The sequence below is a fragment of the Manihot esculenta genome, chromosome 14 (genome assembly GCF_001659605.2).
Source record: "Manihot esculenta cultivar AM560-2 chromosome 14, M.esculenta_v8, whole genome shotgun sequence".
Lineage (NCBI taxonomy): Eukaryota > Viridiplantae > Streptophyta > Magnoliopsida > Malpighiales > Euphorbiaceae > Manihot > Manihot esculenta.
Window position 1 is genome coordinate 6946052 of NC_035174.2, and position 16694 is coordinate 6962745.

The 16694-nt window shown below is 35.2% G+C and overlaps 3 protein-coding genes across 9 annotated transcripts; 1 reads left to right on the top strand and 2 right to left on the bottom strand.

Annotated features, from left to right (window-relative positions):
- Nucleotides 1-727: 727 nt before the first annotated feature.
- LOC110599725 (G-type lectin S-receptor-like serine/threonine-protein kinase At4g27290) lies at nucleotides 728-3846 on the top strand. 2 transcript variants are annotated; one of them, XM_043950327.1, is made up of 7 exons: nucleotides 729-986; nucleotides 1161-2231; nucleotides 2321-2487; nucleotides 2559-2769; nucleotides 2860-3097; nucleotides 3186-3336; nucleotides 3428-3846. In XM_043950327.1, the coding sequence occupies exons 1-7, from the start codon at nucleotides 815-817 to the stop codon at nucleotides 3725-3727; spliced, it is 2310 nt and encodes a 769-aa protein (XP_043806262.1). In that variant the 5' UTR covers nucleotides 729-814; the 3' UTR covers nucleotides 3728-3846. The 2 variants fall into 2 exon arrangements, with proteins under 2 accessions (XP_021591973.1, XP_043806262.1); XM_021736281.2 differs by having other exon boundaries at nucleotides 728-2231.
- Nucleotides 3847-4149: 303 nt separating this feature from the next.
- LOC110599727 (nucleoprotein TPR) lies at nucleotides 4150-10300 on the bottom strand. Of its 5 annotated transcripts, none has more exons than XR_006348471.1 (9): nucleotides 10114-10300; nucleotides 9200-9344; nucleotides 8694-8753; nucleotides 7411-7513; nucleotides 6350-6944; nucleotides 5680-5815; nucleotides 5340-5507; nucleotides 5147-5252; nucleotides 4150-4639 (listed from the first exon to the last, which is right to left on the bottom strand). XR_006348471.1 is itself a non-coding variant. In XM_043950329.1 (8 exons), the coding sequence occupies exons 2-8, from the start codon at nucleotides 9272-9274 to the stop codon at nucleotides 5199-5201; spliced, it is 1191 nt and encodes a 396-aa protein (XP_043806264.1). In that variant the 5' UTR covers nucleotides 9275-9344; nucleotides 10114-10300; the 3' UTR covers nucleotides 4150-5198. The 5 variants fall into 5 exon arrangements, 2 of the variants coding, with proteins under 2 accessions (XP_043806264.1, XP_021591979.1); XR_006348469.1 differs by having other exon boundaries at nucleotides 4150-4658; XR_006348470.1 differs by having other exon boundaries at nucleotides 4150-4713.
- Nucleotides 10174-14610, bottom strand: LOC110599726. 2 transcript variants are annotated; one of them, XM_021736282.2, is made up of 2 exons: nucleotides 12225-14609; nucleotides 10174-10308 (listed from the first exon to the last, which is right to left on the bottom strand). In XM_021736282.2, the coding sequence occupies exon 1, from the start codon at nucleotides 13969-13971 to the stop codon at nucleotides 12319-12321; it is 1653 nt and encodes a 550-aa protein (XP_021591974.1). In that variant the 5' UTR covers nucleotides 13972-14609; the 3' UTR covers nucleotides 10174-10308; nucleotides 12225-12318. The 2 variants fall into 2 exon arrangements, with proteins under 2 accessions (XP_021591974.1, XP_043806263.1); XM_043950328.1 differs by having other exon boundaries at nucleotides 10272-10391; nucleotides 12225-14610.
- Nucleotides 14611-16694: the final 2084 nt, after the last annotated feature.

The following is a 16694-nucleotide window of genomic DNA, read 5'->3' on the forward strand; positions in this document are numbered from 1 at the left end:
GGATTTAAAATTTAACTTATTGAAATCAATTTGATTTAAAATAGCTATGATTAAATTTGAATCGAAAAAGAATTGAAAGAAAAATTGAGTTTTAAAAATTGAGTTATTGAGAAAAAAAAATAAAAAATTAAATTTTAAAAATTGAATTATTAAGGAATAAAAAAAAAGTCTTATTAAACAATTTATTTATTTAAAAATAAGTGTCAATTATAATTTTTAATGAGTTTAACATTGAATAAAAAGGTCTACTAATGAAGATTATTTATTATTAATTTTATACTAAAAATATAAAATTAATAAATAAATAATCTTGTTCAATGAAATTTAACAAATTTAATGTTACACCCATTGGAAAAATCATTACACATAATAATATCATATAAAAAAACTCTTTTTTTTTTGTTTTCCAAATAATTTAACGACTATTCAGAATATAAAATCAAATCTCTTTCTAAAATTAAGTAGATTATACAGTCAAACTTGATCAATCATTATATCAACGAGTCCTATTAATGGGTACTTAATAATAAAAATTGATTTAATATATACCACAGCTTATAGGCATTAATTATTATTATTATTATTATTATTATTACCAAGACTGGTTTAAGTCAATATTTGCCATCTTCTTTGATATTTCTATTTCATATATCAAGTTAAATAGCGAAATTCACATAATTCTAATTCATTAAAATTGAACAAAACATTTGCTTTTTTTTTTCCTTTTTCGAGTTGACGCAGCCATTATACTTGGATTATTCTTGTTAGATATCAAAACCATTTTGCCTGCAAATTTATTCTATAGGCTGTAGCCATGGGCGTTTACAACAATCCATGGTTCATTGTTTATGTTGTCTTGGTATGCTTATATTTCCAGTTCCAGATCTCTTCTGCTGTTGATAAAATCTCTGGAAACCAGTCTCTATCAGGTGATCGAACCATTTCATCTGAAGAAGGGAACTTTGTATTGGGTTTCTTCAAGCCAGGTAACTCCTCAAACTACTACATAGGAATTTGGTACAACACATTGTCTGAACTGACAGCTGTTTGGGTAGCAAATAGAGATAAACCAGTTTCTGATAAATACTCTTCCCAGCTAAGAATATCAGATGGTAATTTAGCTCTATTTAATGAATCAAATACTCTAATATGGTCAACGGATTTGAAGCCTACGACTTCAAGCTCTTTGGAAGCTGTGCTTCTGGATGACGGAAATTTTGTTTTGAGAGATGGGACGAATTCATCAGACCAACTCTGGCAGAGTTTTGATCATCCAACCGATACATTTCTCCCTGGTTGTAGGCTTGGATTCAACAAAATCACCAAAACAAGCACGCGTCTTATTTCATGGAAAAACAAAGATGATCCTGCACCAGGACTCTATTCTATTGAGGTGGACCCAAATGGAACCAGTCAATTTTACATTTCGTGGAATAGGTCTAAAATTATGTGGACTAGCGGTAATTGGGACGGACAAAGATTCAGCTTACTTCCTGAAATGAGATTGAATTATATATTTAACTATACTTATGTTGACAACGAAAATGAGAGGTATTTCGTCTATTCTCTGTACAACAGTTCTATTATATCTCGACTCATCATAGATGTTGGAGGGCAGATTCAACAACTTTCATGGTTAAAGTCCGCCAAGCAATGGAATTTGTCTTGGAGTCAGCCAAGGGTTGAATGTGACTTGTATGCCTACTGCGGGTCATTCGGGAGTTGCAATTTGAAATCCAAGCCTCTTTGTCATTGTTTGTCAGGTTTTCATCCAAAATCAGAAGAAGAGTGGAATTCGGAGGTTTACAATGGTGGGTGCGCAAGGAAAACCATTTTGCAGTGTGGGAATTCTAGTCTTATTAATGGGAAGAGTGACCAATTTTTGGCAAGTCCCGACATGCTATTGCCAACAAATCCACAGCCATGGGCACTAGCAAAGGAGAAAGCACAGGAATGCGGATCCACTTGCTTGAGTGACTGCTTATGTACTGCTTATGCTTATGATGGCACTCACTGTTCATTTTGGCATGGAGATCTCCTGGATCTTCGACAACGTGAAGATGGTGACCCCAATGGACAAACTCTCTATGTCAGGCTTGCAGCGTCTGAATTCTCAAATTCTAAAAGTAAAGAGAGACTTATTGTGGTAGTTGTAGGTTCAATGGTTATTGTAATTGTCCTAGGCCTGCTTCTATTAGTAATCCTGAGGAGGACAAAGATGAGAAAAATAGGTACTCTCTTCACATTCTGTGAAAACAAAGCTCATTTCCATGTTTCTCCATTTCACCTTCAGCCCTAATATGATAGTTTACATAAACAGAAAAGGTATCAGGAAGTCCATCCGAGATCAAAGACAGTATTGCAGCTGAAGGAGGACAAGACAATCCACAACTGGTTTTTTTCAGCTTTAAAACTATATTAGCCGCGACAAGCAACTTTTCCGAAGCACAAAAACTAGGAGAGGGTGGGTTTGGCCCTGTTTATAAGGTATCCGTCGTTTTCTTGTTCTGCTTTGCTAAGTGATTGAATTGCGCGTTTAATCCCATTGAACTTTACAGGGAAATCTGCCTGGTGATCAAGAAATAGCCATAAAAAGGCTTTCAAGAAAATCAGGACAAGGGCTTGAGGAATTCATGAATGAGTTGAAACTTATTGCCAATCTCCAACACAAGTATCTTGTAAGACTCTTGGGTTGTTGTGTTGAAAGGGAGGAGAAGATACTGATATACGAGTACATGCCCAATCGAAGTTTGGACAAATTTCTTTTTGGTAGACTTCTATTTCTCTCTTTCAAGACATTTTTGGCTCTAGAGGTCCAAAATTTTATCACTAATCCTTGCTTATGGCATTGTTGACTAGATCCATCTCAAAAGGCAAAACTGGTTTGGGACAAACGCCTCAACATAGCAGAAGGCGTAGCTCAAGGACTCCTCTACATCCATAAGTTCTCTAGAATGAAAGTCATTCACAGGGACCTAAAGGCAAGCAATATTTTGTTGGATGAAGCAATGAACCCCAAAATTTCAGACTTTGGAATGGCAAGGATTTTTGGCATAAATCAAACTGAAGCAAATACCAATCGTGTGATGGGCACTTAGTATGTCTTTGTCTCACACTCCTTTCATTCATTTGAACTCTTCATATAGATTTACATGCATTGATGATTGAGCTTGCTATTATTGCAGTGGTTACATGTCGCCTGAGTATGCATTTTCTGGGAAATTTTCTGAGAAATCAGATGTATTTAGCTTTGGTGTGTTCCTGTTGGAGATAGTGAGTGGAAGGAGGAACACAAGCTTCCATCGCAGTGGACTTTCATTAACCCTTCTCAGTTGGGTATGTCTAAATTCTAAACACTAAATCGGATCATATACTTCTGAGTAGGTAAAAAATTTATTAAATTTATGGGTATGTGTGTAATGTTAAGGCATGGGAACTATGGAAAGAAGGAAACGAAGCGGAGATAATAGATCCATCCATGAACGGTACATGCCGTCCTGAAGAAGCTGTGAGATTTATCCAAGTGGGTCTGTTGTGTATTCAAGAGGATCCAACTGATAGGCCAACAATGTCTTCGGTGGTTCTCATGTTGAGCAGTGATACTCAGACGCTTCCGTCGCCCAAAGAACCAGCATTTCACTCTCGCAGAACTGTTGAAAGTTCTTCTCCAAGGCCAAACTCTTGTTCCAAGAATGAAATGACTATCAGCTTGCCTGAAGGTCGATAGGGGCTCTATCTTTTCAATGACATCTCTAATAAAGATGCAGTTGAACAGAAATGACTTGGGATTTTTATTGGTAAAATAATATCTGAGAGATCCAATCGTCATGGAGTAAACGGACCAATCTGTAATTCTTACCAAACATCAGGAATTCTTTTCGAACTACCCTTATAAATTGCATGTTCAATGTCTATATTTTGACAAGTCCTTGAAACTCTGAAAGACTTGCCAGAGTTACTCCTCTCAGTAAGCAAGAAAAAGATAATTCTTACCCTTAAATAATAATAATAATAGATAATTCTTGCATGATCGAGCATAAACACTTGCTCTTATCTATATAGGTTGTGATAAAGTTTGGTTCATCCAAGAATTCTCCATTTCTGGGGCATCCAGCAAGACCATCCCATTCGGGATACCCCTACATATAGAATACCCTCTTCTACCTTAAATAATAAAAAACGTTAATCACAAACTGAATGGATCACCAAATCATATACAACTAAATCAATAAGAAAAATGTAAAAATACACAACTGGCTGCGTGATACGTATACACTAAAGTTTCTTCTATATCAAACGCTGAACCATAAACAAAACAACTGCAGTAATATGCTTCACTCGAAGGTATTTTTCCTCGGAATGCTCACCAGAAACATGCAACCCATCAGCCTGACCGAAAAGAAGATGTATTGGGGCTATCCATATTTGTGAAGAGCTTTCATTTTCATGCTTATTTTAATTGAAATAAACTAAGAGAGCTCCAAGCCAATGAGTAATACAACGGTCCAAGCTTATTTGCGTGCACCTTGACCCTATGGTGCTGCATCATTCTATCGGATACAAGTAATTTCGCTTCTTGCTGCACATTAATGCCCAGCAAATCCAGCGTGTTGCTGTTGACTGGAACATCATAACTATCCTGCATAAAAGTATAGGTACTGCAAATTGCAATTGTCATTCTGTTACACTGCTGAAAGATCCACAGTAAGAGACCTGGTGCAAAAAAGTTACAGTTCCACGCTTTTATACACAACAAGAACTAAGTCGCCTTCTCAAATTAGTTGAAATCGGCAAATTCATATGGATCATTTTTTGCTATTCCATGTTCTTATACAGCTCTAATGAAATTCCCACCAGTGAAACAACATCTACTATGTTAGCCAGCAGAGGCATGTATTGAAATTGAAAAACAAAACCAAAATTAGATTTCATGCGAATCATATGAGGAATGCCTGGCACCTAAATAAAAATATTTATATCTGCTGTCGATGTGTGATGCACATATAGCAAATAGATTTCGGTTGCAAATGTGATTCAAACACTTGAATTTCTTAAGAAGAAGGGGGGGGGGGGGGAAGAGCATGCGTACAGCAGCACCATTCTACCAGAAGTACAACAAGAAGAAGAAGAAGAAGAAGATACAAACCTGCAACACTTTCTAATTAATAGGTCCTCATAGTTTTAGATGCAGCCAGTTCCTATGCTTCATGGAATTTCGTGATACCACAAAAAGGTCTCTGTTCTTTTTGAATCTTCATGACAAAAACAAGAAAACCATTCTCATAATTCAATTGATCCTCCTGAGCATCAAGTGGACTGCAAATCCTAACATTATTTACCTGTGCTTCTAATTCAGCTATTCTCTGTAATGATGCATGTTCAATGCAAGCACGGCGCTTGCACTCTTCCTCAAGCAAACTTGTCATTTGATACCTCAACTCGGCCATTTCTTGTGCTAGGTCATCAGCTTCTTCCTTTGCCTTCAATTTTTCCTCTCTCAAATCTTCCTAGTGACAATTCACAAGTTAAAATAAATTTATGTACAGCCATGAAAACTCAAAAACATGCAAGGGCCAGAATTCATTATGCAAAAATTACATTTAACATTCAGTTTATCAACCTCATTAACACTGTCCAACACTGAGGTAGTTATGCATTCTCATAAGTCATGACCCATACCTTGAGCTGCTTCACCAGAACTTCATATTCGGTTATCTGGTGTGACATTCTCTCCATCTTCTTTTTCAAACTTGATTCTGGTGCCAATACAATTGCCAATTTTGAAAAAAGTTGACCAAGTAGCTCTCCGCAAGCACTACAAAAATATTGTTAAAATATTACAAGAAATTAAGTGATGCAATTCTACAATTAATAACAACCTTAGAAGTTTAAAAACAAGGTTATGACTTATAAAATTAAGGAACTTAATTTTTGTAGTAAAATTAAAGAACTTAACACAAATTAAAGGCACACTATCCTTATAAAGTTTTCAATGTGTCTTTGCATGAATGCGTAGCCCAGTATAGCTGTTAGTGTTGTTTAATTCTTTTCAAGTTTTTATGACTAAAACATGCCAAATTTCACTTAAAAAACAATTAACCATTAACATATTTAAGATGTTGCTTTTGTGAATAAGAACTCAAATAGCAATGCCAAACTGACCCTTAGAATAACAAGCGCAACTGAAATGGATAGTGACATTGTGCACAAGCAGACACATACCACCGGTAGGCGGGGGGGAAAATAGCATATTACTTTTTTTTTTCTCATTATTACAGAGGTAATAATATGATTGACTAATCATGATAAGTTTATAATTGAATTTGGTGGAATATAGGTTGCAGTTTACCTCTTTTCTCTCAACATATTTTTGCTCTCCGATTCACTTAATTGGTGCTGAATATTAAGCTGTGATTTGTCCTCTTTTTCTTGCCACTCCTCTATCTTTTGAAGAAATTGTCTAGCATGCATTTCAGATGTAACAAATTTCTCTCTCAGTTCTTTATTCTCCTTTTCTAGGCAGTCTATAATTTCCTCTGCATCATAAACTCGAATCTCCTGTTCTTTTATTAACTTATCCATTGTTGCCTTTTCTAAAGTGGTTTCTTTCTGGTCCCTTCTAGCTTCAAAGCATGCTTGCTCCAAAGCCATCATATCAAGCTTCATACTCTCTATTTCACACTGGGAATCTAGGGTTAAAGACGAAATAGATTCCTCCAATTTCTCTATGCATAAAACAGATTTTTGCAGCTCTAATTCTTTGCTCTTCAATTCCTGTGTCAACAAGAAGCACTCTGTGTCAGACCTCTCAATTTCCCCCTGCAACTGGCCAACCTTCACCTGTAAATTATCCATGTCTGCTAATTTCAACTCGAGGTCATGTACATGCTCCCCCAAGCTGTAAACTTCTGCATTCCTTGCATTTATTTGATCCTGAAGGTAATCTGTTAGGAATGTGATACCTAGTTAATACTGAAGAATCATACTGGAACAGAGGGCAGCAAGCTGTCATTAATTAATATGCATATAAAGTAAAAATTCTGATTCAACCAGTGCAACAACCCTATTTTCCTACAGAATATAAGATCACAGACAGAAATCCCTGCTATAAAACTATAATTCCATATTAATGAACGTCATATAAACAACTTCAGAGAAAATGATCTCAATGGTGGAAATACATGTATATTATTAATGAATTAAATATCAAGTAGCTTCAGCTATGACCTTTGCATAATGTTCTATGCAAATGACCTCTAAGATTAAAAAAAGAAAAAAGAAAGGAGAGGAGTAATTCACAGGGAATTCTTATTAAGCAAATTAGTGTATTAATTTTGATATCTTACAGATAAAAGTAAAATGATTTAGAAGCTAGTAACTATTGTGTTAGAACAAAATCAGGAACAACACCTATCTGTTGAGAGCAGTTCAACAACTCTCTTTCCAATTTCTGAATGAGCTTTCTGTCTTCAGCACGAGCCTCTAATAATGATTTCACATGTAGTTCTAACCTCTGCATCAAAAAAAGTCTCCCAATTAGATGATACCATTAATATTTCATTCTTTTGTGATGCCAATTCTTTTTTTCTCTCTCACAAAATAACTACAATCTCTTATAGAAAGGAAAGTAGAGGGAGGTTCAAGTTGCAAGTTCCTTTTCTTTTTTATTTAATTATTTTGACCTGTGTGCTTCAATCGATTAGGTGAACAAAGGCAGCCTCCATAAAAACACCTCAATATATAAATTTTCATCTTCTCTTATTCTTCTTGGAGTTTTAAGGGGGGAATGGATTTTTCTTTTTATTAAAGATTATAAGAGAAATGTGATTACAAGATCTACCTTTTACTATGAAAAATCATTACTTGCAACTCAGCATTTTCTGCCAGCAACCACTTGCAAGTTAAGCAAGAAAGGAATAAAGTACAGTGTGCTATCTTTGGTGTTGGACAATCACAGTCTACCAATTACTTTATAATATTTACTGATCCTGATTAACAATTGATATTGAAAAAGGCAATGACTGACTAATTGCAAACTGAACTACCCAGTCTTGCTGAGGTTCCCAATCAACCCAATGATCCACAACCTGGATCATGCCAACACCAACTCTTTTTGGGTCATTCGGAAGTCCAAAATCTTTATCCACCTTGAAAGATAAACAGTTAATTTTAGTAATTTCTTAATTTATACAAAATATTTCTCCAATTTGAGAGGCCCACACGCAGATATTTCACGAGTTCCTAAATTATCCTTTTATATATAGAGTTGATAGAGCACATGATCATCATAATCTAGCATTGATTGCGGGTGATGTTTGTGTAGTTCCCAGAGATGGACTTTAAACTTAGGCCAGAGTGTCGAGAAGAAGCTAACTGATTCACAATCTGAAGAACATTTTCATTAAGTAAGCAGTGTGGCATTAACTTCTACCATCTAGAAGAAAAGAATTTCCTGAGCCTTCCTTATTATGGCTTTCTGAAAGGAATAACATAAATAATTCACTAACAATTAACAAAAGATTAAATTGAGAGGAAAACAGGAAACTGCCATCACATATAAGGAAATGAAATTTTCTATCTGCTCACTTCGTCTGAATTACACTTTAGGAAATTAGACAAGGAACAGAACCACAGTAACTAATATCTTACATCTTACATTGTTTACCTCTACCAATCTCAAATGAAAATATTACCCTGATTAGTTCAAAGCTATGGGATTGAGATCCATTCAACATTTCTTTTTCTTTTCTTAGCTGCAAACGAAAAATAAATAAAATGAGCAAATAGTTATTTGAATTAAACTTTAGAAAGAAACAGACCCTTTGATCCATGAAAACACAACAATAATTTAATGACAAAATGTTCATTTAAGCGTTTAAAAAATTGATAAAATTCAAGTACTGAAAAACTCATTAACAAGATGTCATCAGTAATACTAAACCAGGCATCTTTGTAAAATAAAAAGGGAAAATAATATGTTGCTCAAGCTGTACTAATAATTATATCAGGTTACTCATATTCAAGTTAATAAATACAACTGCCAGATACTCAAAAATGCATGCTAAAATTAACTTTTAAGCAAAGTTTCGTATATAGGACTGAAGGACCCATGAGACTGAGCTGGACATTTTTAATCAAATACAGATTATAGAATGATGCTTCTAATTTCTGGTAGAAAATAAAAGGACATGAAACATACATCTCTGCATCTTGTCCCAATCTGCAAAAGTTCGTCTACATCAATAGTGCTGCTGCTGCTGGAGCTACTCGACATTAAGAAAGAAGCCTCACAACAGAAGCTGAAAAGATCTCTTTATTGCTAAGTAAAGGTAAAAGATATGGACCTATCAAAGAAAATGAAGGAAGTTTAGAATGTAATATATGGTACCAAATTAACAAAACATTATTATAATATTGGAAGGATGGACACCAAAGCACAAAAACTAAAAAATGAAAAAAAAAAAAAAAAAGATTAATTGTTCATATTATCAATCATTTCCTCAAGAATTGAAATAACCCCCTTCTAATTCTCGTTCTACACATGGACCTAATATTGAGAAGTAGCATAAGTTACGACTATTATTGTGACTGCAGCAAAGGTTGATATAGGCAATGTTCTCTATCACAAATATCCATTAAAGAAAAGTAAATGCATATAATTTGACCATCCTCTTGCACAAAAATCAAGTACATTTAATTTTCACATTTACAACTCGATTAATCGCATCATTCTCTGTATACTGAACAGAAACAATAAACAAAAAGAAAAAGAAAAGGTTTTATTCATTACATTAAACAAAGGAAACAGGTAAGTATACAGGCATAAATCATTGGAGAAAACCCAATTCCCCCAAATTAACAAAAAAAATAAAATTTTGGTAGGATATCAAGCAAAAAAGCAATCAAATTGGGGGGAGAAAAAAAGAAGGGAGAAGGCAAGCAGGCAATTTTATAAAACAGTATAATATATCAAACTATATTTAAAACAATCGAAGCTAAAATCTTCTTCTACAAGAAATCAGTTTATTATATTCAAGCATATATTCTTCAACAACCCAAGCAAAAAGATACCCATACAACCATACGCCTATACACAGAAGTTTAGAGATTTACCTGGAAAAGAACGAAATAACAGAGTTCAACTGGAGAGATTTGAGAGCTGGTAACACACGACTGCGGCATGTGAGTTAGGTAGGTTGTGCCCCAGTGGACAGTTCATCAAGCATTGGAGGAGTCGAGCTGGAGAGATTAATCCAACGTTTCTTTCGACTATAACTCCATTTCGAATGTCCACAGGCCACCTCTGTTCTGCAATTTGAACGCAAGAGCCAGTGTGATGTTAGCTGGCAACGGGTTCGGGCGTGGTCCAAGTTGCAATGGGCCTTCTTTCACTATATGATTTAGACTGTTATGTTTTCTTCAATTTTGCAAATTAATTAATTTTTATTCAAATTTGGGTATATAATTTTCATTCAAATTTTAATATGGACATAAAGTTTGACGCACATTCCTTTTCTAACATCAAATTATTTCAAAGGAAAATTTGTCATGTGTCTTCGCGGAATTTAATATTTTCTTTAATTATATAAATATTAATTATAAAGTAGTAATTTTTTTAATTTTATTTTGAATAATATAATCTTATAAGGAAAATTTAAATTTCGAATAATTCTTAATTATGCAATTAGATTTATTTCCTAATTGCACTTATAAATTTAGTCTGCTTATCAGTATATTTGAATAAATTTAAAAAATTTCAGATTCTATTCTCTCGATCTCTAATTTCATTTAAAAAAAAATCTCTTTATAGGCCATGAAAAGAATAAAGAGGTTTTATATTATTATTATTTATTAATATTATGATATAAAAAAGGGTATAATTATTTAAAACATGCAATGGACGGCAAGTGGTAACGCCCAAAGGCTAAAGGTTGTTACCGGCTACAACAATATTATTATAGAAAAAATTTTAAATAATATTCAAGTTGCAAAGGCAGGCAGGCAGGCAAGTTGAAATTCAAAATATAAATCAGCCCATTGAGCTTTAACAAAATCAGCCCACATCCCATATTCAATAACCTAGTTGACTTTGTATTGAAGTTGACTCAAATGACGTGGCCAAGGCTTTTGCTTAGATCTGAAAAAGCTCAAAAGTAAAGTAAATAAATAAATAAAATAAATGGGATGAAACAGGGTTTGCTTGTACAAGTGTCCAATTCCAATTCCCAGTTGGAATTCTCTCACAAGACTAAAAAAAGTAAAGCATCCATTCAAATCCCCAAGCCCCCCATCTTTGCTTAATCATGTGAATCCAAAAAGGCTGCTGGCAGCAGGCAGTTGTGTGTCCTGGTTCAGACAAACAAGCACCACCTGCCAGCTTCTAGAGCAGGTGAACTTTAAACGCTAACTTCACCAAGATTCCATGCTCTAACATTAAAAAAAAAAACGAAAAAACAAAAAAAAAAACTAATTACACCAAAGATTTTGAGTTTCTTGCCCAAAAATTAGGCACATAATTAAGACATGCCGCCCATGAGAATTTGTGCTTAATCTCTGCTCACTTTTTTTGACCCACCTCAATTTGTGCTCCCATGGACAAAGATTAAGGACTAATTAAGAATTTAAGCCATCCCATCAACTTAATCACCTTGACAAAAACCCAATTCTTAGCTAGTTTTAGGCTTGAATTTTTCTCCAACCATTCTTGATTTGGTGTGATCAAGCTTTGAGCCCGTCTTAACCACACCAACAACTAGCACAAGTGGTCCCATTACAGAGCTTAAGCATTAAATGAGCAAGATGCCAATTAGAGGATTACATATATTTTTAACTATAATTGCAATAACATAGTGAGAATTTAGAGAAAGAGAAGTAGTAGTAAGATGGGTTGTCATGTTTTTATGGTAGGTGACTAAACAACCACCTTTGAGCTCACATGCTATCTTTGTGTGCATTATAAAATTGCCTTTTATCTTCTCATGACTTCACTCACCCATCCAAAATTTCAACACCTTGCTCATTTCTCTTTTGTGCCAAGAAAAAATTATTACCACAGAAACAAACACCTTCTTGATTGAGCAAATACACTTCAAATGTGTAAAGATAACATTCAATTACAGTACTGTAGTTTTCAGGCACAAGTGATTGATGTGTCTGGATTTGTTTTTCAGCCAAAAAAAGGAAAATATATAGGAAATGAAGTAAAAGGCTACTAAGAGCAATACCTTGACTAGTTTCTGAATCTTTAAAAGAATGAATGAATCTGTACACTCTTGAATCTTTTTTATTGAAAACCATGCTTGGCCTGGATTAGAGAAGTCAATTAGAGATCAAACCTACAAGGGGTTCATGCTTGTGGTTGCTTCTTATCCACCATGGATTAAAACCCACAAGCCCATTGCCTTCTTCTTCAACAGGAGCAGGAAGATTAAGGTCAAGGAAGTCTCTTACTGGTGGAATTGGTTCTTGGATTGCAATATTCTGGTTGTTTTTAGCCTCAGGAGCTCCCACTAAGTGAGACCTCTTGTGACCACCCAATGCTTGTCCTGATGGGAACACCTTGAGACAAACAGGGCACTCATGTCCTTTACTCTTCTTTGCCCCACAACTTGTCTCAGCCTTGTCGTCACAATCTATGGCCAAGTGATCAGCAGAAATTTCATTTTTGATGGTTTTAATGAGCTTACTATCTGCTGTTGTGTCAGGACGTGGTTCAGTTTCAATGCTATTTTCACTGCTGTCAATTCTTGATGCAAAGCAACCTTTAGTCTTTTTGTGGCTTGCTCTGTGTCCTCCTAGAGCTTGGTAAGAGTGGAATACTTTATTGCAAGTAGTACACTCAAATCTGCTGCTTTTATCAGTGTTCTTGCAAGCTTCAGAATCTGAAGCATCGGTTGTCAGCTTCTTCAAGTAATCTGACTTCAATTTTTTATCAGAAGAGTCGCTTAACTTTCTCTTGCTTGAACTGCTCTTGGCAACCATTCCAGTTTGATCCAAACTAGTTTCCCTGGTAAAATTCTTGGCTAGTTTGAATCCAGAGTTCTGTGCTCCATGTTCATCATCTAGCTGAGGCTTTTTGGCTTTATCGTTCTTGGTAAACCCCTTTCTTGAAATCCCAGAAGCAGAGAACTCTGATTTTCTGTTTTCAACTTTGAAATACTCATCATCCTCAAATTTGCCAGTCTCCAACTTCTCACCAAGTTTTTTCATTTTCACAGTCTTAGTACCAGTACAAACAAAAGACTTACCTTCAGTTTTAGAACTAACCAAATTAGTCTCAAGAAAAGCAGAATTATTATCAGAGGACTCAGCAACAGAATTCAAGCCGCCCCACTGAGCAGCATCTCTAGAAAGCATCATTAGGCACATGGCAACCTCTTCTTGTTCTTGCTCAATTTCAGAAACAGAAGAGGATGCATTATTGGCAAAAGACAAGGAAGAAGAGTTTTCAGCACCCATGTACCTTATTCTCCTTTTTGATCTCTTTCTTCGATTAGGAGCAGCAGTTTCGTTGTCTGATTGGCTGTCCATGACCAGCTTCTGGTTATTAGCACTGGTCCAAGAATCTTGCTGCTCTTCCAGGCTATTATTGTTGGACACTTTTTCTTTCTCTAGTGCGTGACACTTCATGTGACCAAACAAAGCTTTCCAAGATTGGAATACTTTGCCACACTCTTTGCAGGATTTGTCAAGGACTGAAGTATCCTCACCCGAATGATCTGCAAGCCTCCAAGTCTTCTTTGGATTTTCTCTGAGGCCATAACCAGCAGCTTCGTTGAAAGAGGTATTGTTATTAGCTCCATTGTTGTTGGGGAGAGATGGGAGCTTTTTCCTGGTGAGCTTAGTACCATCAGCTTGAGCTGAAATGTCATTAATCATGTGAGACCTCATGTGACCACCCAAGGATCTACCACAAGAGAAGCTCTTGCTGCAGAACTTGCACACATGTCTGAATTCTTGGTCTTCTTCCATGGATTTGAATCACAGAAATTCAAGAAAGAAGAAAACAAGATAGGACAACTAATGAAAACTTCAAATCTGATAGAAAAAAAACTCGAAACAATGCTTGAATTGCACTAAAACTGCAGGCCAAAATGATAATGACTAATGAAACAGAGGAACCCAGTGAAAAAGACAATGAGACGTAGACCCAGATCAGAAAAACTAGGTGAATGTTCAAATCTGGAGAGTAAATTGTGTCAGATCATCTTTATGAGCTGATTGGACAAGAACCCATCTCAGATTTCACAGAATTCTGCAGCAAGAAAAAGATCTAAATGTAGAAAAAGAGGGAGATAAAAACATAAAATTCTGAAGAGAAAAAAAAAAGAAGATAAAATTGGGAGAGCTTGTGGGTCAATTGTCTTTGTTGTTAATGATGGCAATGAACAAAGGCAAAGAAGAAATACTAAGAGAAAGAGAGAGAGAGTGTTTGTTCTCTCTCCACAACTACAAGTTCACTATATTTAGGAGGAGAAATCCATGCATGGAAGCAAAGATAAAAAGAAGTAAAGGGCAAAACAGAGAGAGAGGAGCACGTGTACTGAACTTGAGAATCCTACGGCATCATCAAAATCCAAGGGCTAATATTAATACACTCCAGCATCCTCTGCTGCTGAAGAACCTACTTACAACTGCCCCACCTCTCCCTAACTATTCCTTCCTTTGTCTTGCTATTAAGGAATAGATAGCCCCACTCTTCATATCACACCAAGTGAAAAGTTTCACCTCCGCCTCCTTCTTTTGAGTTCTGTAAATTTATCTTACACTCATACTTTTTCAATTAAATTTTAGGCTTTTAAAAACATATTTTTCATACTTAATTTGTGTTTTTACATCTTAAATGACAGCCATGATAATATAGATAAATGTAATTATTGGAATGGCTTAATTTCTATGGCATTCTCTAAATTATATGTATTTATATTTTTCATTTTCAAAGAAAAAGATAGGCCACTAATAATTTAAAGTTTAAAGGTATTTAGATAGATGCTTATCTTGTAACTACAATAATTTAGGGGTTAAAAAATTTCAAATTAATACATGAAATACCTACACATATTTGAAATAATTTCTGATATTCTAAGATTCAGAAACAAGATTTACAGTGATAGTGTAAAATTAGATGGAGAAAAAGACATTCTTCTCCTTTTATCCATTTTTTTTTTGTCCACTAGTGATATTTAACCGCCTTTCTGTTATAGTATCATATATTTTTGTCACTCAGATCCGTACATACGGAAGTGTCAGGGCAGGGCCCTCTCCACGTCAGGTGAACATTTAATTCCCTCCTGCATGCATGCGGATAGGGCTACAAGGTGACTTGGCCTGCCCTTATACCTGTTGTGATGTTTTGAGCTAAACTTCTTTTGGATAGGTCCGCGCGTGAGTTCTGTCCGACTCGCTTTTCGCTACTGGGTTGGAATCCAGATTCTAAAGCCGATCCGCTTTGAGTGTGGCCTGATAGGTCTTAAACCGGCATTTTTCTTCGGGACTCGGTCTTGCCCCAGATGTAAAAAGTCTAGCGATCATTAATTTCAAATCAAACCTATAAAACAGATCTTTTCGATATGAAACCGGATTAAAATCAGCGGATACTTGTAGAGAGTATGATTGAGTGAGTACTTTTTTGGTGTTAACCCTTTGCCTCCTAAGCCAAATCGATCCTGCCCTTGGATAATACCTTTATTTTAATTTTATAAAAAAAGGCCATTTGGATCATAAATTGAGTGGCCAATTAATCCCTTTGACTGCAATATAGGCAATTTCTATGCCACCGTATGAGAGATGAAAGAGAAGTTCCTTGTATCTTCATTTCCTTTTATTTAAAAGAGAAAAAAAAAATTAAAGAAACAAGAGGAAGAATTAAGAACAAAGTTACACACATCTTCCTAGAAATTGTAAAATGCAAGGAAGATTAAGGATTAATTAATTGGTCCCAACTCTTAGATAGAATTTGCTGTACCTTTCCAGATTCCACCACTCATATGGTGAAAAACGTTGGGCGTGGATGTTGAAATTTTAGCTTTTTTAAGAAAGGAAAATGTATAGATTTGGGAAGATACAGACTAGACTAGTAACATTTACGCATTTTCTGTTTTTCACAATCAAATAAAAAGAATAGTATTTTCTTCAAAAATAAATAAATAAATAAAAGAATAACCCCAATTTATTTTAATATTTTTATTTTTATGACTATCTCTGCGTTGTTGTGTAGCCCATGGTCAGTGAGCAACAATGTCAGGAAAGGGGCCAGCATTGGCAAGCGATGGAGTGAGGATGCCGGCTTTTGAATGAAGAGAAGAGAGAGGAAGCCGGCTTTCCTTGCAGAAACCGTAGTGTGAATGTCTTATTAGGGCACAGATCGATTAATCAGATCTTCTTTGCAAGAAAAATATCCCATCTTTTGTGGGCTTATTGCCGGCACTTTCCTCCATTGTCTAGCTGTAATTTTTTTTTTTTTTTTGCACAAAAGTGATAATTAGAAAGGAAAATTAGAGGATTAAATATATATAATCACATGTGCATGCACATTATATGTGGTGTTTGTAGAGCCAACCCAATTACTGATTAACAACTTTAAGTATATATAATAAATTAATTAAGATTCTATTTAACTTGGTCTGAGGATTGGGTTTTTTTGAAACATCCATCATTGAAGGCAGGCAGATCATGTACAATGTAGTTTATTATGC